Below are 18,326 nucleotides of genomic sequence, written 5' to 3'. Positions count from 1 at the left end.
GTATAAGTGAGTGATCACATCCATAAATGGCAACTAGTGATGACATCACTGTACTATATATAAGGATTACCTATAGTGCTAATGTAATGTAGAAGGATATTATGTATCACCTCAGTGTTCTGTATAATAATGATCACCTGCTGCCCTGGTCCTTGTATCTGGTCTTTATACTCCTCAGTGACTTCTAATATTATTACTTACACCGGGGCAATGTTGCCTCCCATAATTCTTCTCTTTATGCTTTTATCTCTCAGTGACATTACAGAAGACGTCTTCAGATGCAGCACTTGAAGGTTAGTGGCTGTTAGGGTCTCCTGCCCTGTGCTGCCACGTCGTCATGGCAACCGGGAGACAAGTGCTAGTGGAGTAACCTGAGCGCAACTGATACTCCGGTTCGGGTCTTTTGCTGTGCAGTGGTTATAGGCTCTGTGCACGGCAGGGGATCCGGTGCTGGTTTTTGTGCTCACAGTCTGTGAGGTCTGAGTGGGGCGTGGACAGCACCTGCTTTATAAGGCCTCTTTTCAGGGTAAGCAGATGCTGCTGAATCTTTGTTGGTTAGTCAGTTCATGAAAGTTAGCCAGTACTGTGTAGCTTTGTATTTGTTTGTTGCTTACTGCAAATAGGCCTGGGGATTTGGTATTACACTCTGCCAATCCAGACCTAGCAGTAAGACTGGATTCAGTCGTTTAGCTTGCTGGGGTTCTGTTACTACTCTGTGAACTTAGCAAGTTTGCGGCTGTATTCTAAGACTTGCCTGTCTAATCCTGTCTCACTGTGCTAGGTGTCAGGGGTCAGTTTAGTGGCAGTAAGCTAAAACCTGTGCACTGCAAGTGAGAATTAGGATTGTGGAGATTCTCCTTGTGTCTATCATTCCATCTCAGACCAAGGAGTTTACTGCCACACCCGTTGGTAACCCTTTAGGGTTTTGCTGTTGCCCTTAGCAACAGCATTTCGGGTTCTCTACGTATTAAAACACAACATCTTGCTTTTCCATCTGAGCAGTTCTAATACAAGGGAGATACCCAGTTCCTTAGCCTCTGGGCTTCTCTGTTCACTTTGTGTGTATTTTGTTACCCTATCACCTTCTGTGTACGTTATGTCATATCCCCCAGTTTGTCTGTGAGTCCATCTGTTTTGCATAACAGTTCAAACACCAGTACATTCCTGCAGACACTGGAGTGCATAACAGTTCTGACACCAGTACTTTCCTGCAGGCACTGGTGTGCATAACATATTCAGCAGCCTAATACTCCTGTTGAAATTTTGTGGGAATATGGAGCATACCCCTCAAAATACGTTGCAACAGGTGGTCGATCAGGTGCAGGTCCTGACTCGACAATTTAATGATTTGTCCATTAAAATGCACACCTCCCAGGCTGCTGGCGGAGCTCCCGCAGCAGCAGCACCTGCAGGGGTTAAGGAGCCGAAAGTAAATCTCCCGGATCGTTTTTCTGGAGATCGCTCGCAGTTCTTTTGTTTCAAGGAGAGCTGCAAGCTATACTTCCGGCTTAGGCCTCAGTCTTCTGGGTCGGAGATTCAGCGGGTGGGCATAGTGATTTCCTTGCTACAAGGAGACCCACAGGTCTGGGCATATGGGTTGCAGCCTGACTGTCCGTCGCTTAAAAGTGTTGATGCTTTTTTTACGGCACTGGGCATGTTGTATGATGACCCTGACAAGACGGCCTCAGCCGAGGCTCAGATTTCGATCCTTAAGCAAGGGCGAAGGCCAGTTGAGGTTTACTGTACGGAGTTTCGGAGGTTGGCCCATGATACCCAGTGGAATGACCCAGCCCTGAGACACCAGTACCGAAGAGGTCTTTCTAACCAGATAAAGGACCAACTGGTACAATATCCCTTGCCTGATAGCTTGGATCAGCTCATGCAGTTATCCATCCGGGTGGATAGACGGCTGAGAGAGCGTAGGCTTGAAAGGGAGACTGAGATTTCCTTCCTTCCCAAGGGAACCTCAGACTCTGAGGAATTTTCTGAGGAGCCTATGCAGATTGGGGCTACCCGCCTCTCCTCGCGTGAGAAGACGCGGAGGAGACAGCAGGGGTTGTGTTTGTACTGTGGGAATAAAGGTCATGTGGTAGTATCATGCCCAGAAAAGCCGGAAAACTTCAGGGCCTGAGGGTAATGGGAAATATCCTGTCAGGCCAGAAGTCAGAATTTCCCAAGAAGACTTTTATCATTCCGGTGACCTTGAAGATCCTCGGTCAAACTGTCAAGACTGAGGCCTTTGTGGACAGTGGGGCCGACGGGGTTTTTATGGACCGCCAATTCGCCCTGAAACACTCTGTTCCCTTAGTACCCTTGGCATCGGAAATTGAGATTTGTGGGTTAAACGGGGAACCATTATCCCAAGGTAAAATTACCTCTTGCACTAGCCAGATTTCTTTGTTTATTGGAGCCACACACTCTGAAAAATTGTCCTTTTATGTGACTGTCTGTACTTTTGCCCCATTGGTGTTGGGGTTACCCTGGTTAAGGGCCCACAATCCTCAATTTGACTGGGTCTCTGGGGAGATTCTTAGTTGGGGTACTGATTGTTTCAGGAGTTGCTTGAGCCTTCCAGTCAGGCTCTCGCAGCTAAGTTTGCCAGGATTGCCAGGGTGTTATGCAGATTTTGCGGACGTGTTCTCCAAAAAAGTTGCAGAGGTACTACCTCCCCATCGCCCCTATGACTGTGCCATTGATTTGTTGCCAAATGCTAAGCTTCCCAAGAGCAGGTTGTACTCCCTGTCACGTCCTGAGACTCAGGCTATGGCAGAGTACATTCAGGAGAACTTGGCTAAGGGATTTATCAGACCTTCACAGTCTCCAGTTGGGTCGGGGTTCTTCTTCGTGGGTAAAAAGGACGGTTCGTTGCGACCCTGCATCGACTTCAGGGAATTGAACCGTATCACGATTAAAAACTCATACCCACTGCCTCTCATTTCGGTCTTGTTTGACCAGTTTCGTACTGCCACCATTTTTTCTAAGATTGACCTACGCGGTGCGTACAATCTAATCCGAATAAGAGAGGGGGATGAATGGAAGACTGCCTTTAATACCCACTCAGGGCATTATGAATATTTGGTGATGCCTTTTGGGCTCTGTAATGCCCCGGCAGTCTTCCAGGATTTCATGAATGATGTGCTCAGGGAATATTTGGATAGATTCTTAGTTGTATACTTAGATGACATCCTAATCTTCTCCCATTCCCTGGAGGAACATCAGAAGCATGTACGCTTAGTCCTCCAGAAACTCAGAGACCACCGGCTTGGGGCGAAGCTGGAGAAGTGCGAATTTGAAGTTCAGCAAATCGCATTTCTAGGATATATTATCTCCCCAGAAGGTTTCCAAATGGAGGGTTCCAAGGTACAGGCAGTCCTGGATTGGGTGCAGCCCACTAGTTTGAAGGCGCTTCAGCGTTTCCTGGGCTTTGCGAATTTTTATAGACGATTTATCGCTGGATTTTCGTCTATAGTGGCGCCCTTGGTGGCACTCACTAAGAAAGGGGCGGATGTTGCTCACTGGTCTTGTGAGGCTAAAGCGGCTTTTGCCCGTCTCAAAAGGGCATTTGTTTCGGCCAAGGTGCTGCGACACCCAGATCCAGAGCGTCCTTTTGTGGTGGAGGTGGATGCCTCTGAGATGGGTATTGGGGCAGTGCTTTCTCAGATGGGAGTGTCTGATAATCGCCTTCATCCCTGTGCTTACTTTTCCCGTAAATTTTCGCCTGCCGAAATGAATTATGACGTGGGTAACCGGGAATTGTTGGCTATTAAGGATGCACTCGAGGAGTGGAGACACTGGCTTGAGGGGGCTAAGTTTGTGGTCTCAATTCGCACTGACCATAAGAATCTGGCATATTTAGAGTCAGCGAAGCGTCTCAATGCCAGGCAGGCACGATGGGCTTTGTTTTTTGCTCGCTTTAATTTTTTGATAACATATCGCCCTGGGTCAAAAAACATCAAGGCTGATGCGCTCTCGCGGAGTTTTGCTCCAATCCAGGAGACCACCGAGGAGCCGTTGCCCATTGTTTCCCCATCATGTATTAAAGTGGGCATTACCCAGGACCTCTTATCATTAGTCCTTAGAGCACAGGAGCAGGCTCCTCCAGACCTTCCGGTAGGTCTTTTGTTTGTGCCTCCTAGGTTAAGACAGCGAGTGTTCCTGGAATTCCATGCCAAGAAGTCGGCAGGTCACCCGGGTATTGCCAGAACTCGGGAGTTGCTATCTAGGGCGGTGTGGTGGCCCTCGGTGGCTAAGGATGTGGATCAGTGGGTTCGGGCATGTGACATCTGTGCCCGAAATAAGACTCCTAGAGGGGTTCCTGTTGGCCCATTACATCCACTCTCTATCCCATCTAAGCCATGGACCCACATTTCAATGGATTTTGTGGTGGACTTGCCCAAATCCTCGGGGATGACAGCCATCTGGGTTGTCGTTGACAGGTTTTCGAAGATGGCGCACTTCGTTCCACTGGTTGGGCTGCCATCAGCCAGACGCCTGTCTGAATTATTTATGCTGCATGTTGTGCGTCTCCATGGGTTGCCACTTGATGTGGTCTCTGACCGCGGATCCCAGTTTGTGGCCAAATTCTGGAGGGCATTTTGTTCCGATCTCCAGATTTCTGTCAGCTTGTCGTCAGGCTACCATCCGCAGTCTAATGGGCAGACTGAAAGGGTGAACCAGTCCTTGGAGCAGTTCCTCAGGTGTTATGTCTCCAAGTGTCAGACTGACTGGGTTGCTCATCTGTCCATGGCGGAGTTTGCCTATAACAACGCGGCTCACTCTGCTACAGGGATCTCTCCCTTCCTTTGTGTGTATGGGCATCATCCTAAGGCCAATTCTTTTGACCCCCTGGACTCCACGCCTGGTGGTTCCTCTGTGGTTTCGGTCCTTAGAGGTATTTGGCGGAAAGTGAAGAAAGCCCTTGTGTCTGTGTCATTAGTGACCAAAAGGATTTTTGATAAGCGGAAAAGACCCTGCAGCTTCAAATTAGGAGACTTCGTCTGGTTGTCTACCAAGAATTTGAAGTTGAGACAGCCATCTCATAAGTTAGGGCCCCGGTTCATCGGCCCTTATAAGATCACCAGGGTTATCAATCCGGTGGCATTTCAGTTAGATCTGCCCCGTTCTTTGGGTATCAATAAAACATTTCATTGTTCCCTTTTAAAACGGGCGATTAGTAATCCTTCTTCCAGTGGAAGACCTTCCCCTCTTCTGATACGTGGCCAGAGGGAGTTTGTTGTTGAAAGGATTCTTGACTCCAAGGTGGTTCGGGGTCGGCTGTCATTTTTGGTGCACTGGAAGGGGTATGGCCCGGAGGAGCGGTCGTGGGTGCGCAGTTGTGATCTTCATGCCCCCAGACTGATACGCTCTTTCTTCTCGCAGTTCCCCGATAAACCCGGTGGTAGGGGTTCTTTGACCCCTCGTCAGAGGGGGGGTACTGTTAGGGTCTCCTGCCCTGTGCTGCCACGTCGTCATGGCAACCGGGAGACAAGTGCTAGTGGAGTAACCTGAGTGCAACTGATACTCCGGTTCGGGTCTTTTGCTGTGCAGTGGTTATAGGCTCTGTGCACGGCAGGGGATCCGGTGCTGGTTTTTGTGCTCACAGTCTGTGAGGTCTGAGTGGGGCGTGGACAGCACCTGCTTTATAAGGCCTCTTTTCAGGGTAAGCAGATGCTGCTGAATCTTTGTTGGTTAGTCAGTTCATGAAAGTTAGCCAGTACTGTGTAGCTTTGTATTTGTTTGTTGCTTACTGCAAATAGGCCTGGGGATTTGGTATTACACTCTGCCAATCCAGACCTAGCAGTAAGACTGGAGTCAGTCGTTTAGCTTGCTGGGGTTCTGTTACTACTCTGTGAACTTAGCAAGTTTGCGGCTGTATTCTAAGACTTGCCTGTCTAATCCTGTCTCACTGTGCTAGGTGTCAGGGGTCAGTTTAGTGGCAGTAAGCTAAAACCTGTGCACTGCAAGTGAGAATTAGGATTGTGGAGATTCTCCTTGTGTCTATCATTCCATCTCTGACCAAGGAGTTTACTGCCACACCCGTTGGTAACCCTTTAGGGTTTTGCTGTTGCCCTTAGCAACAGCATTTCGGGTTCTCTACGTATTAAAACACAACATCTTGCTTTTCCATCTGAGCAGTTCTAATACAAGGGAGATACCCAGTTCCTTAGCCTCTGGGCTTCTCTGTTCACTTTGTGTGTATTTTGTTACCCTATCACCTTCTGTGTACGTTATGTCATATCCCCCAGTTTGTCTGTGAGTCCATCTGTTTTGCATAACAGTTCAAACACCAGTACATTCCTGCAGACACTGGAGTGCATAACAGTTCTGACACCAGTACTTTCCTGCAGGCACTGGTGTGCATAACAGTGGCATTTTCTCTTTAAATAAATGAAGAAGAATAGCTGTATCTATAGTATATGTTTATTGACTGTCTGTGGGGTAAATCATACTTGCCGTCTTCTAGGCTGCTCTCTCTGGGAGAGAGCAGCCAGGTCGGCTCAGCAGGGGGGCGGGCAGTGAGGTTACGTCCAGAGGGGGGTGGGCCAGAGACGGGGCGTGGGGGAGGCGGGGTGGGGGCGTGGCTGTGGCATTGCGTCATATAAGCCACGCCCCCCTGCTGTGTAATGCCGCTATTACCGGCATTATACAGCAGAGGGCGTGGCTATGATGACGCAATTCAACAAGAATCGCGTCATCTCCTGCCCGGACCGCCCACTTTACTCGCTAAGTGGGCGGCCGGGCAGGGAGGACCCCTGAAATTGGGAGATCTGCCTGCTCTTCCGGGGGGCCGGGAGGGTCACCCGATTTTCGGGAGCCTCCCGGCCATTCCGGGAGAGTAGGCAAGTATGTAATAGGGGTCTGAGCTACCAGAGGTGCGGGAATTCATATGAGGTTGCTTATATTTTTAAAAGTGACATTCATTTACAAAGCAAAAGCAGGTTGGTTTATGCATGTGCTAGGGGGGTGATTTAGACTACGATCAGCTTCCCTGACATGTGGGGGGACGCCCAGCACAGGGCTAGTCCTTCCTGTGTGTCAGGCCCTACCCTATCATACAGGTACAAAAACATCGCACAGCGGCGATCTTTTGTACTGTAGGAGTAGCTCCCGGCCAGCGCAGCTCCTGCGCGCTGGCAGGGAGCTACTTGTCGCTGCCCGGGTTGCAGCAGCTGCGTGTGACGTCACGCAGCCGCCATGGACCGTCCTACCAATGGTCTGGGCATGCCTGCGTTTCCCAGTCCGTGCCCCCTAAATGGCGGCCAAATGGCGCCGGCCTGCCCCCTCCCGCCCAGTGACCGCCTCTGCCTGTCAATCAGGCAGAGGCCATCGCAGGGCTAAGACAGCCGTTGGCTGTCTGCCATGCGCCGGCGCACTGCGGCGCCGATGCATTCACACTTAAGGCATGATCGCTGCTCTGTGAACACGCACAGCAGCGATCAAGTCTGAATTAGCCCCTATGTGCGGACCTATTGCTCAGTAAATCAATTACTGTACTTGCAAAGGTTTACCATGAACCCTTTATAAGCACAGTGTAATAATGTGTGGTATATCCCATTTCATGCAGTATTAGGCACCTCTTGGGCTCTAGTGGAACTAAAAGTCCCAACATCACCTGACAGTCACTGACAAGACATGTTGGATCTTATCCTGCTGAGGCGCTACAGATTGCCAAAGAGAATAATGGCTTCTGATTGGCAGGGAATGCTGGGACATTTAGTCTCCCCAACAGTTAAGATGTTACTGTTTACCTGATCCTAGACCAACGAATGCATAACTTTCTGTGCCACCTTACAGTACATATACTGTAAATAATCATTACTCCTTGCATACACCTTCATACTGAAATGGCAGATTGCTAATGCAAAGTCCTTACTTGGGAAGAACCTTAATGTTCTGAGAGTTTGTGTGGCACCCTGGAACTTGGCATGTGTGTGTGTCCCTTTAAGAACATTTGCAGCAGCTCCACAGCAGCAGGAGAAATGCTGGGACAGGTGGAGTTAACTGCAGCCTTAGGTCCAGTCAAGTGGCCTGAAACGGTAGCGTTTTTTCCCACACGCCCATAAAACGGCCTGTTTCCGCCCAGTAACACCCATTTCCTGTCAATCACACTACGATCGCCGGAGCGAAGAAAAAGCCGTGAGTAAAAATACTTTCTTCATAGCAAATTTACTTGGCGCAGTCGCAGTGCGAATATTGCGCATGCGCACTAAGCGGAAATTCACTGCGATGCTAAGAAATTTGCAGAGCGAACGACTCGGAATGAGGGCCATTGTACCCTTCAAGAATTTAGAAAGAATATGTGATCCATGCTTCATTTGTATGCCTTGACAGCTGCTCAATAGTGGAAATCCTGACAGGGCTACTAAAAGGGTCAGCTCTGCGAGAAATTGCATCATGGGCCTAGGAAGGAAACAGCAGAACAAGTTTTGCAGCATCTAGCAAAGATATTTGAGCTTTAGAACATTCCAGAATTTATGAGTAAGTTCTACCTGAGAAAACAGTTACCAGGAGAAACTTTGAAAGACTATGAATTGGGGTTGCACAAGAGGCCATACGAGCTATTAGAGCCATGGATGCACAGGAAGTGAGAAATGAAGAGGAAACTCTGGTGATGCAGTTTATAGAAGGAACAAATACAGAGACAGTCAAAGCACAGCTGAAGTTGCTGCCTCAAGAAAATTTCCTGAGCTTTAAAGAAGCTGCTATTCAAGTTATTGGATCATAACAAGAGCAAGTGATGCCTTTTCTGGAAATACTAGGCTTTAAGGAGAAGTTAATTTCATAAGAGATCAAGGTGCAGGGTTCACAGAAAGTTACAGGTAATCCACTTGGTGCCTTGACTACCAAAGTGGATGAGTTGACATCACGTCTTACTGAGATGTCTTGAGAAATTGGCCAACTCAAGGAGAAGAACCGCCTCCATGAAGGCCAGATCATAAGAAACCCATTTGTGAATGGTGGGAACCACCACCGAGAAATGGAAGAAGGGCACCTGACAAATTTGACGCCCAGGTCCAGTAAAAGTTTTGAGTTTAGAAGTGATGATCCCGCAGTTGAACATACGGCAGACAAGAGTAATTTCTATCGACCCCATGGACCAGTTGTGTAAAATTTGCTGGCCCCTACTACCAGTGGGATTTCCTGATCCAATAGAACCAGCCCATGTACCACAACCAGAACCAGAACCAATACAAGAGTTGCCAGAAAATGTAGAACCAATGGTGTAAAAAGAGAATGTAATTGATCCCTCTGTTCGAAGATCAGAAAGAAGTATCAAAGAAATACTACCTCTGAGATATCGTTAAGAAGGCAGAAGAAGTAAATGCACCAAGGTTATTTGACAAGAGTAAATTGTGTTGTTTAAAAGTGTTACAAACATGTTATGTTTTGCAAAGTTAGACTTGTGAATTTTTAAAACCACTGTCAGGTGTAAATCAGGGTGAGTCAAAAAGGAATTCAAATTGCCAAGATTTGTTTGTTTAGGACTAGTTAGGGAAAGACTCAAGTTGCGTGAGGAAACACATGTTTTAGCAGGGAGGAGTGTGGCACCCTGGTACTTGGTGTGTGCCAATTAAGAACGTTTATTGCAGCTCTGCAGCAGGAGAAATGCTGGGGCAGGAGGAGTTAACTGCAGCTCTGGGTTTAGACACGTGGCCTGAGGAGAGAGAGCTGATTGGACAGAGGCTGCTGGGAGAAGGAGTGGCTGGCGGGAAGATGGTGAAGTGTGCTGGCAGATTGTGGAATGCGGAGCAGAGCTGGAACTGTATGTTGGAGACAGATGCAGGACGTTGCAAGTAGCAGAATTTACTATCCTTTTCCTAGCATGCTGGGGGCCATCCATCGCTGGGCAAGGCCACCTAGCATGCTGACCGACTCCCCCCTTCTTCAACAAGCAGAAATTGCGATCATATCGCAGTTTCTGCTTGCTAGCAGAAATAGAGAATGGCTCCTGTTGGCGCCCACAGAAGTCCCGCCGCCACGTTCTTGATCACGGCGGCTGCGTGTGACGTCACGCAGCCACCGTGATCACACCCCCGACATGCCCCCATTGGGCTGCCACCACCCCCGCAACGCTCCGTCTCTCCCTGATTGTCAGGCAGAGGCGATTGCATTTTCTGCACCCCCCCTGCAGAAAGTGCGGGCGCATGTGCAGTACGAATGTTGCGCATGCGCCTGATCGTTAAAATCACGGTCCAGCCTGTTTGTGGAGTTACTGGGGAGGGCAATAAGTGAAATTAGTATTGGGGGCAGTGTGTGGCATTATTGAATGAGCCAATGTGCTTTGTTACTGCTGGGGATCAATGTGCTTTATTACTGCTGGGGGCCAATGTGCTTTATTACTGCGGGAACCAATGTGCTTTATTACTGCTGGGAGCCAATGTGCTTTATTACTGCCAGGGGACAATGAGCTTTATTACTGCTAGGAGCCAATGTGCTTTATTACTGCTGGGGGTCAATGTGCTTTATTACTGCGGGAACCAATGTGCTTTATTACTACTGGGAGCCAATGTGCTTTATTATTGCGGACACCAATGTGCTTTATTACTGCTGGGGGCCAATGTGCTTTATTACTGCAGCCACCAATGTGCTTAATTGCTGCTGGGGCCAATGCGCTCTATTACTGATGGGGGCCAATGTGCATTATTACTGCGGGAAGCAATGTGCTTTATTACTGCTGGGAGCCAATGTGCTTTATTACTGCTGGGAGCCAATGTGCTTTATTACTGCTGGGGGCCAATGTGCTTCATTACTGCGGGCACCAATGTTCTTTATTACTGCTGGGGGCCAATGTGCTTTATTGCTGCTGGGGGCCAATGCACTTTATTACTGCTGGGAGCCAATGTGCTTTATTACTGCTGGGAGCCAAAGTGCTTTATTACTGCGGGCACCAATGTGCTTTATTACTGCTGGAGACCAATGTGCTTTATTATTGCTGGGAGCCAATGCACTTTATTACTGCTGGGAGCCAATGCGCTTTATTACTGCTGGGAGCCAATTCGCTTTATTGCTGCTGGGAGCCAATGTGCTTTATTACTGCTGTGGGCCAATGCGCTTTATTACTGCTGGGGACCAATGTGCTTTATTACTGCTGGGAGCCAATGCACTTTATTACTGCTGGGAGCCAATGCGCTTTATTACTGCTGGGAGCCAATGTGGTTTATTACCGCTGGGGACCAATGTGCTTTATTATTGCTGAGTGCCAATGTGCTTTAATACTGCTGGGGGCCAATGCGCTTTATTACTGCTGGGAGCCAATGCGCTTTATTGCTGCTGGGAGCCAATGTGCTTTATTACTGCTGGGGGCCAATGTGCTTTATTACTGCTGGGGTCCAATGTGCTTTATTATTGAGGGGACCAATGTGCTTTATTACTGTGGGGAACAATGTGCTTCATTACTGCCGGGTGCCAATGTGCTTTATTACTGCCGAGCACCAATGTGCTTTATTACTGATGGGGTCCAATGTGCTTTATTACTGCTGGGGGCCAATGTGTTTTTTAACCGCGGGCACCAATGTGCTTTATTGCTGCTGGGGGCCAATGTGCTTTATTACTGCTGGGGGCCAATGCGTTTTATTACTGCAGGCACCAATTGCTTTATTGCTGCTGGGAGCCAATGTGCTTTATTACTGCTGGGGGCCAATGCACTTTATTACTGCTGGGGGCCAATGTACTTTATTACTGCGGCGAACAATGTGCTTTATTACTGCCAGGTGCCAATGTGCTTTATTGCTGCTGGGGGCCAATGTGCTTTATTACTGCTGGGGGCCAATGCGTTTTATTACTGCAGGCACCAAATGCTTTATTGCTGCTGGGAGACAATGTGCTTTATTACTGCTGGGGGCCAATGCGCTTTATTACTGCTGGGGGCCAATACGCTTTATTACTGCTGGGGGCCAATGCGCTTTATTACTGCTGGGGGCAATGTGCTTTATTACTGCAGGGACAATTCGCTTTATTACTGTTGGTGGACAATGCCCTCTATTACTGCTGGGGGCCAATGTGCTTTATTACTGCAGGACCAATGAGCTTTATTACTGCTGGGGACCAATGTGCTTTTTATTGCTGGGAGCCAATGCGCTTTATTACTGCTGGGAGCCAATGCGCTTTATTACTGCTGGGAGCCAATGCGCTTTATTACTGCTGGGAACCAATGCGGTTTATTACTGCTGGGAGCCAATGCGCTTTATTACTGCTGGGAGCCAATGCGCTTTATTACTGCTGGGGGCCAATGCGCTTTATTACTGCTGGGAGCCAATGCGCTTTATTGCTGCTGGGAGACAATGTGCTTTATTTCTGCTGGGGGCCAATGCGCTTTATTACTGCTGGGGGCCAAAATGCTTTATTACTGCTGGGGGCCAATGCGCTTTATTACTGCTGGGGGCAATGTGCTTTATTACTGCAGGGACAATGCACTTTATTACTGTTGGGGGACAATGCGCTCTATTACTGCTGGGGGCCAATGTGCTTTATTACTGCAGGACCAATGTGCTTTATTACTGCTGGGGACCAATGTGCTTTTTTATTGCTGGGAGCCAATGCGCTTTATTACTGCTGGGAGCCAATGCGCTTTATTACTGCTGGGAGCCAATGCGCTTTATTACTGCTGGGAACCAATGCGGTTTATTACTGCTGGGAGCCAATGCGCTTTATTACTGCTGGGAGCCAATGCGCTTTATTACTGCTGGGGGCTAATGCGCTTTATTACTGCTGGGAGCCAATGCGCTTTATTGCTGCTGGGAGCCAATGGGCTTTATTACTGCTGGGGGCCAATGTGCTTTATTACTGCTGGGGGCCAATGCGCTTTATTATTGCGGGGACCAATGTACTTTATTACTGTGGGGAACAATGTGCTTTATTACTGCCAGGTGCCAATGCACTTTATTACTGCTGGGGGCCAATGTGCTTTATTACTGCGGGCACCAATGTGTTTTATTACTGCGGGCGGCCAATGTGCTTTATTGCTGCTGGGAGCCAATGTGCTTTATTACTACTGGGGGCCAATGTGCTTTATTATTGCAGGGACCAATGTGCTTTATTACTGCGGGGAACAATGTGCTTTATTACTGCCGGGTGCCAATGTGCTTTATTACTGCCGGGTGCCAATGCACTTTATAACTGCTGGGGGCTAATGTGCTTTATAACTGCTGGGGGCCAATGTGCTTTATTACTGCTGGGGACCAATGTGCTTTATTACTGCAGGACCAATATGCTTTATTACTGCTGGGGGCCAATGTGCTTTATTACTGCTGGGGGCCAATGTGCTTTATTACTGCTGGGGACCAATGTGCTTTATTTCTGCTGGTGGCCAATGTGCTTTATTACTGCTGGGGGCCAATGTGCTTCATTACTGCTGGGGCCAATGTGCTTTATTACTGCAGGACCAATGTGCTTTATTACTGCTGGGGGCCAATGTGTTTTATTACTGCAGGACCAATGTGCTTTATTACTGCTGGGGACCAATGTGCTTTATTACTGCAGGACTGATGTGCTTTATTACTGCTAGGGGCCAATGTGCTTTATTACTGCTGGGGGCCAATGTGCTTTAGTACTGCAGGACCATTGTGCTTTATTACTGGTGGGGGCCATTGTGCTTTCTTACTGCAGGACCAATGTGCTTTATTACTGCTGGGGGACAACGTGCTTTATTACTGCAGGATCAATGCACATTATTAATGCTGGGACCAATGTACTTTATTATAGAGGGGGACAATGTGTTTTATTACTGTGAGGGTGAAAGCATTAGTTTTATTACAGTGTGGGGCAATATATGTTTATATTTCTTATTCTATATTATATTTGAGTAAAAAAAACTGATGGTGTGCCTTGGCAATTTTAAAATCTTGTTTAGTGTGCCACGAGTTTAAAAAGGTTGAAAACAGGGCCATAACTATGTGTGTGCCAAGTGGGCCTGGCACACAGCGCAGTTGCCCTGAGGGCGCACGGCCAGCGGCATGTAATGAGTCAAATTGACTCATTACATGCCGCCTCTGCTGTGTGTGCCTTGCGCCGCCGCGCTGTGGAGGGAGAAGAGAGCAGCACCGGGCAGCGGAGAAGGAGGAGGAGGGAGGGGGACTGGAGCCGCAGCAGTGCTATTTCATTGGTAGTAAGCGCCGCTGCAACTGTCCCCTCTCCTTCCATATTGGCTGCTCGGCGCTGCTGTGGATGCTGGGATGTGGTTCCTCCATCCCAGCATCCACAGCAGCGCCAGGCAGCCAATACGGAAGGAGAGGGGACAGCTGCAGCGGCACTTACTACCAATGAAATAGCGCTGCTGCGGCTCCAGTCCCCCTCCCTCCTCCTCCTCCTTGTCCGATGCCTGCACCAAGGGAGCTGCCAGCACAAGGAGTTTGTCAGCGGGGAGATGGTAAGTATCTCTCTCTCTCTCTCTCTCTCTCTCTCTCTCTGTTTCTATCTCTCTCTAAGGGGGACACCATCTGTCATAATGTGTAAAAAGGGGGACTGGCTGCCACAATGTGTAAAAAGGGGGACTGGCTGCCGCAATGTGTAAAAAGGGGTACTGGCTGCCGCAATGTGTAAAAAAGGGGACTGGCTGCCGTAATGTGTAAAAAGGGGGACTGGCTGCCGCATTGTGTAAAAAGGGGGACACCGTCTGCCATAATATGTAAAAAGGGGGCCTGGCTGCTGCAATGTGTAAAAAGGGGGACTGGCTGCCATAATGTGTAAAAAGGGGGACGCTGGCTGCTGCAATGTGTATAAAGGGGAACACCATCTGCCGTAATGTGTAAAAACGGGGACGCTGTCTGCTGTAATGTGTAAAAACGGGGACGCTGTCTGCTGTAATGTGTAAAAAGGGGACGCTGTCTGCCGTAATGTTAAAAAAGGGGATGCTGTCTGCTGTAATGTGTAAAAAAGGGGGACGCTGTCTGCCGTAATGTGTAAAAAAGGGGACGCTGTCTGCCGTAATGTGTAAAAAGGGGACGCTGTCTGCCATAATGTGTAAAAAGGGGGACTGTCTGCTGTAATGTGTAAAAAGGGGGACGCTGTCTGCTGTAATGTATAAAAGAGGCTCTACCTGGTGTAGTGGCGCTACTGTGCAGCGTAATTTGAATAATGGAGACTACTGTGCACCGTAGTATGAATTGCTATTATTTTGTGGCCACGCCCCTTCCCCATGAAGCCACGCCCCTATATATTTTTCGCGCGCCCTGCCCCTATCTTACATGGGGGGGCGCCAATGTCTTTTCTTGCACACAGCACTAAAATGCCTAGTTACGGCACTGGTTGAAAATCACTGGTGTAGAGTATAGAGGGGTCAGTAGTGTTTTACAGGGGTCAGTGATCTAGTGTGGGATCTAGAGAGGTCAGTAATATAGTGTAGGGTATAGAGGGTCAGGGATGTAGTGTAGGGTATAGAGGGGTCAATGATGCAGTGTGGGATATAGAGAGGTAAGTAATATAGTGTAGGGTATAGAGGGGTCAGGGATGTAGTGTAGGGCATAGAGGGGTCAGTAATGTACAGTAGTGTAGGGTATAGAGCTGTCAGTAGTATAGTGTATGAAGTTGTCAGTGATCTAGTGTGGGATATAGAGAGGTCAATAATACAGTGTAGGGTATAGAGGAGTCAGTGATGCAGTGTAGTGTATAGAGGGGTCAGTGATGTAGTGCAGGGTATAGACGGGTCAATGATGTAGTGTAGGGTATAGAGGGGTTAGTGATGCAGTGTAGGGTATAGAGGGGTCAGTGATGCAGTGTAGGGTATAGAGGGGTCAGTAATATAGTGCAGGGTATAGAGGGGTTAGTGATGTAGTGTAGGGTATAGAGGGATCAGTGATGTAGTGTAGGTTATAGAAAGGTTAGTAGTTAGTGTATACAGGAGTCAGTGATGTAGTGGAGGGTCTAGAGAGGTAAGTAGTGTAAGGTATAGAGGGGTCAGTAACATACAGTAGTGTAGGGTATAGAGGGGTCAGTGATGTAGTGTAGGTTATAGAAAGGTTAGTAGTTAGTGTATACAGGAGTCAGTGATGTAGTGGAGGGTCTAGAGAGGTAGGTAGTGTAAGGTATAGAGGGGTCAGTAACATACAGTAGTGTAGGGTATAGAGGGGTCAGTGATGTAGTGCAGGGTATAGAGGAGTCAGTGATGCAGTGTAGGGTATAGAGGGGTCAGTGATGCAGTGTAGTGTATAGAGGGATCAGTGATGTAGTGCAGGGTATAGAGGGGTTAGTGATGCAGTGGAGGCTATAGAGGGGTCAGTGATGCTATGTAGGGTATAGAGGGATCAGTGATGCAGTTCAGGGTATAGAGGGGTCAGTGATGCACTGTAGGGTATAGAGGGGTCAGTGATGTAGTGCAGGGTATAGAGGGGTTAGTGATGCAGTGTAGGGTATAGAGGGGTCACTGATGCAGTGTAGGGTATGGAGGGGTCAGTAATGTGCAGGTTATAGAGGGGTTAGTGATGTAGTGCAGGGTATAGAGGGGTTAGTGATGTGGTGTAGGGTATAGAGGGGTTAGTGATGCAGTGTAGGGTATAGAGGGGTCAGTGATGCAGTGTAGGGTATAGAGAGGTCAGTGATGCAGTGTAGGGTATAGAGGGGTCAGTAATGTAGTGCAGGGTAAATAGGGGTTAGTGATGCAGTGTAGGGTATAGAGGGCTCAGTGATATAGTGTACGTTATAGAAGGGTTAGTAGTTAGTGTATACAGGAGTCAGTGATGTAGTGGAGGGTCTAGAGAGGTAAGTAGTGTAAGGTATAGATGGGTCAGTAACATACAGTAGTGTAGGGTATAGAGGGGTCAGTGATGTAGTGCAGGGTATAGAGGAGTCAGTGATGCAGTGTAGGGTATAGAGGGGTCAGTGATGCAGTGTAGTGTATAGAGGGATCAGTGATGTAGTGCAGGGTATAGAGGGGTTAGTGATGCAGTGTAGGGTAAAGAGGGTCAGTGATGTAGTGCAGGGTATAGAGGGGTTAGTGATGCAGTGGAGGCTATAGAGGGGTCAGTGATGCACTGTAGGGTATAGAGGGATCAGTGATGCAGTGCAGGGTATAGAGGCGTCAGTGATGCACTGTAGGGTATAGAGGGGTCAGTGATGTAGTGCAGGGTATAGAGGGGTTAGTGATGCAGTGTAGGGTATAGAGGGGTCACTGATGCAGTGTAGGGTATAGAGGGGCTAGTAATGTAGTGCAGGTTATAGAGGGGTTAGTGATGTAGTGCAGGGTATAGAGGGGTTAGTGATGCGGTGTAGGGTATAGAGGGGTCAGCGATGTAGTGTAGGTTATAGAAAGGTTGGTAGTTAGTGTATACAGGAGTCAGTGATGTAGTGGACGGTCTAGAGAGGTAAGTAATGTAAGGTATAGAGGGGTCAGTAACATACAGTAGCGTAGGGTATAGAGCTGTCGGTAGTATAGTGTATAAAGCGGTCAGTGAGGTAGTGTAGGGTATAGAGGGGTCCGTGATGTAGTGTAGGGTATAGAGGGGGCAGTGATGTAGTGTAGGTTAAAGAAGGGTTAGTAGTTAGTGTATACAGGAGTCAGTGATGTGGTGGACGGTCTAGAGAGGTAAGTAATGTAAGGTATAGAGGGGTCAGTAACATACAGTAGCGTAGGGTATAGAGCTGTCGGTAGTATAGTGTATAAAGAGGTCAGTGAGGTAGTGCAGGGTATAGAGGGGTCAGTAATGCAGTGTAGGGTATAGAGGGGTTAGTGAGGTAGTGCATCGTATAGAGGGGTCAGTAATGCAGTGGAGGGTATAGAGGGGTCAGTGATGTAGTGTAGGGTATAGAGGGGTTAATGATGCAGTGTAGGGTATAGAGGGGTCAGTGATATAGTGTACGTTATAGAAGTGTTAGTAGTTAGTATATACAGGAGTCAGTGATGTAGTGGAGGGTATAGAGATGTAAGTAGTGTAGGGTATAGAGGGGTCAGTAACATACAGTAGTGTAGGGTATAGAGTTGTCAGTAGTATAGTGTATAAAGGGGTCAGTGATGTAGTGTACGGTATAGACGGGTCAATAATGCAGTATAGGGTATAGAGGGATTAGAAGTGTAGTGTATACAGAAGTCAGTAATGTAGTATAGAGGGGACAGTAAAAACACTAACCCCAAGTACTTAGTACACCATTATTGTATTAAGATACAAAATGCAGGAAAAAGAACGCAATGTGGGTAAAATAAAAGGTCAGAGATTCATTATGACCTGCACCATGCCTTGTACCACATATCAATATTGTCAAACTGAGATATGTTCTTTTTTTTAACGGGGAGGTGGTGCCAAAGCAAATTTTCACACTGGGCTTCACTTGGTCTAGAACCAGCCCTGGACACTGTATCATACAGTATATTGCATGCCATATTGACTTTTCTTATTGAT

The 18,326-nt window shown here is 48.0% G+C and overlaps 1 protein-coding gene across 4 annotated transcripts in view; it reads left to right on the top strand.

The window, feature by feature from the left end:
* LOC135054805 (NACHT, LRR and PYD domains-containing protein 12-like) overlaps window positions 1-18,326 on the top strand; it is a 211,884-nt gene that overhangs the window by 64,495 nt on the left and 129,063 nt on the right. For 3 of the 4 annotated variants that reach the window (XM_063958158.1, XM_063958161.1, XM_063958159.1), the window contains exon 3: window positions 255-293. The exons of the other annotated variant lie outside the window; for it this stretch is intronic. In XM_063958158.1, the coding sequence (XP_063814228.1) occupies window positions 255-293 (39 nt within the window). The remainder of the gene's footprint in view (window positions 1-254; window positions 294-18,326) is intronic. 4 annotated transcript variants of the gene reach the window in all.

Source organism: Pseudophryne corroboree, chromosome 3 (genome assembly GCF_028390025.1).
Source record: "Pseudophryne corroboree isolate aPseCor3 chromosome 3, aPseCor3.hap2, whole genome shotgun sequence".
Taxonomy (NCBI): Eukaryota; Metazoa; Chordata; class Amphibia; order Anura; family Myobatrachidae; genus Pseudophryne; species Pseudophryne corroboree.
The sequence above is the reverse complement of the archived record's forward strand: the minus strand, read 5'-3'. Positions and strand labels throughout refer to the sequence as shown.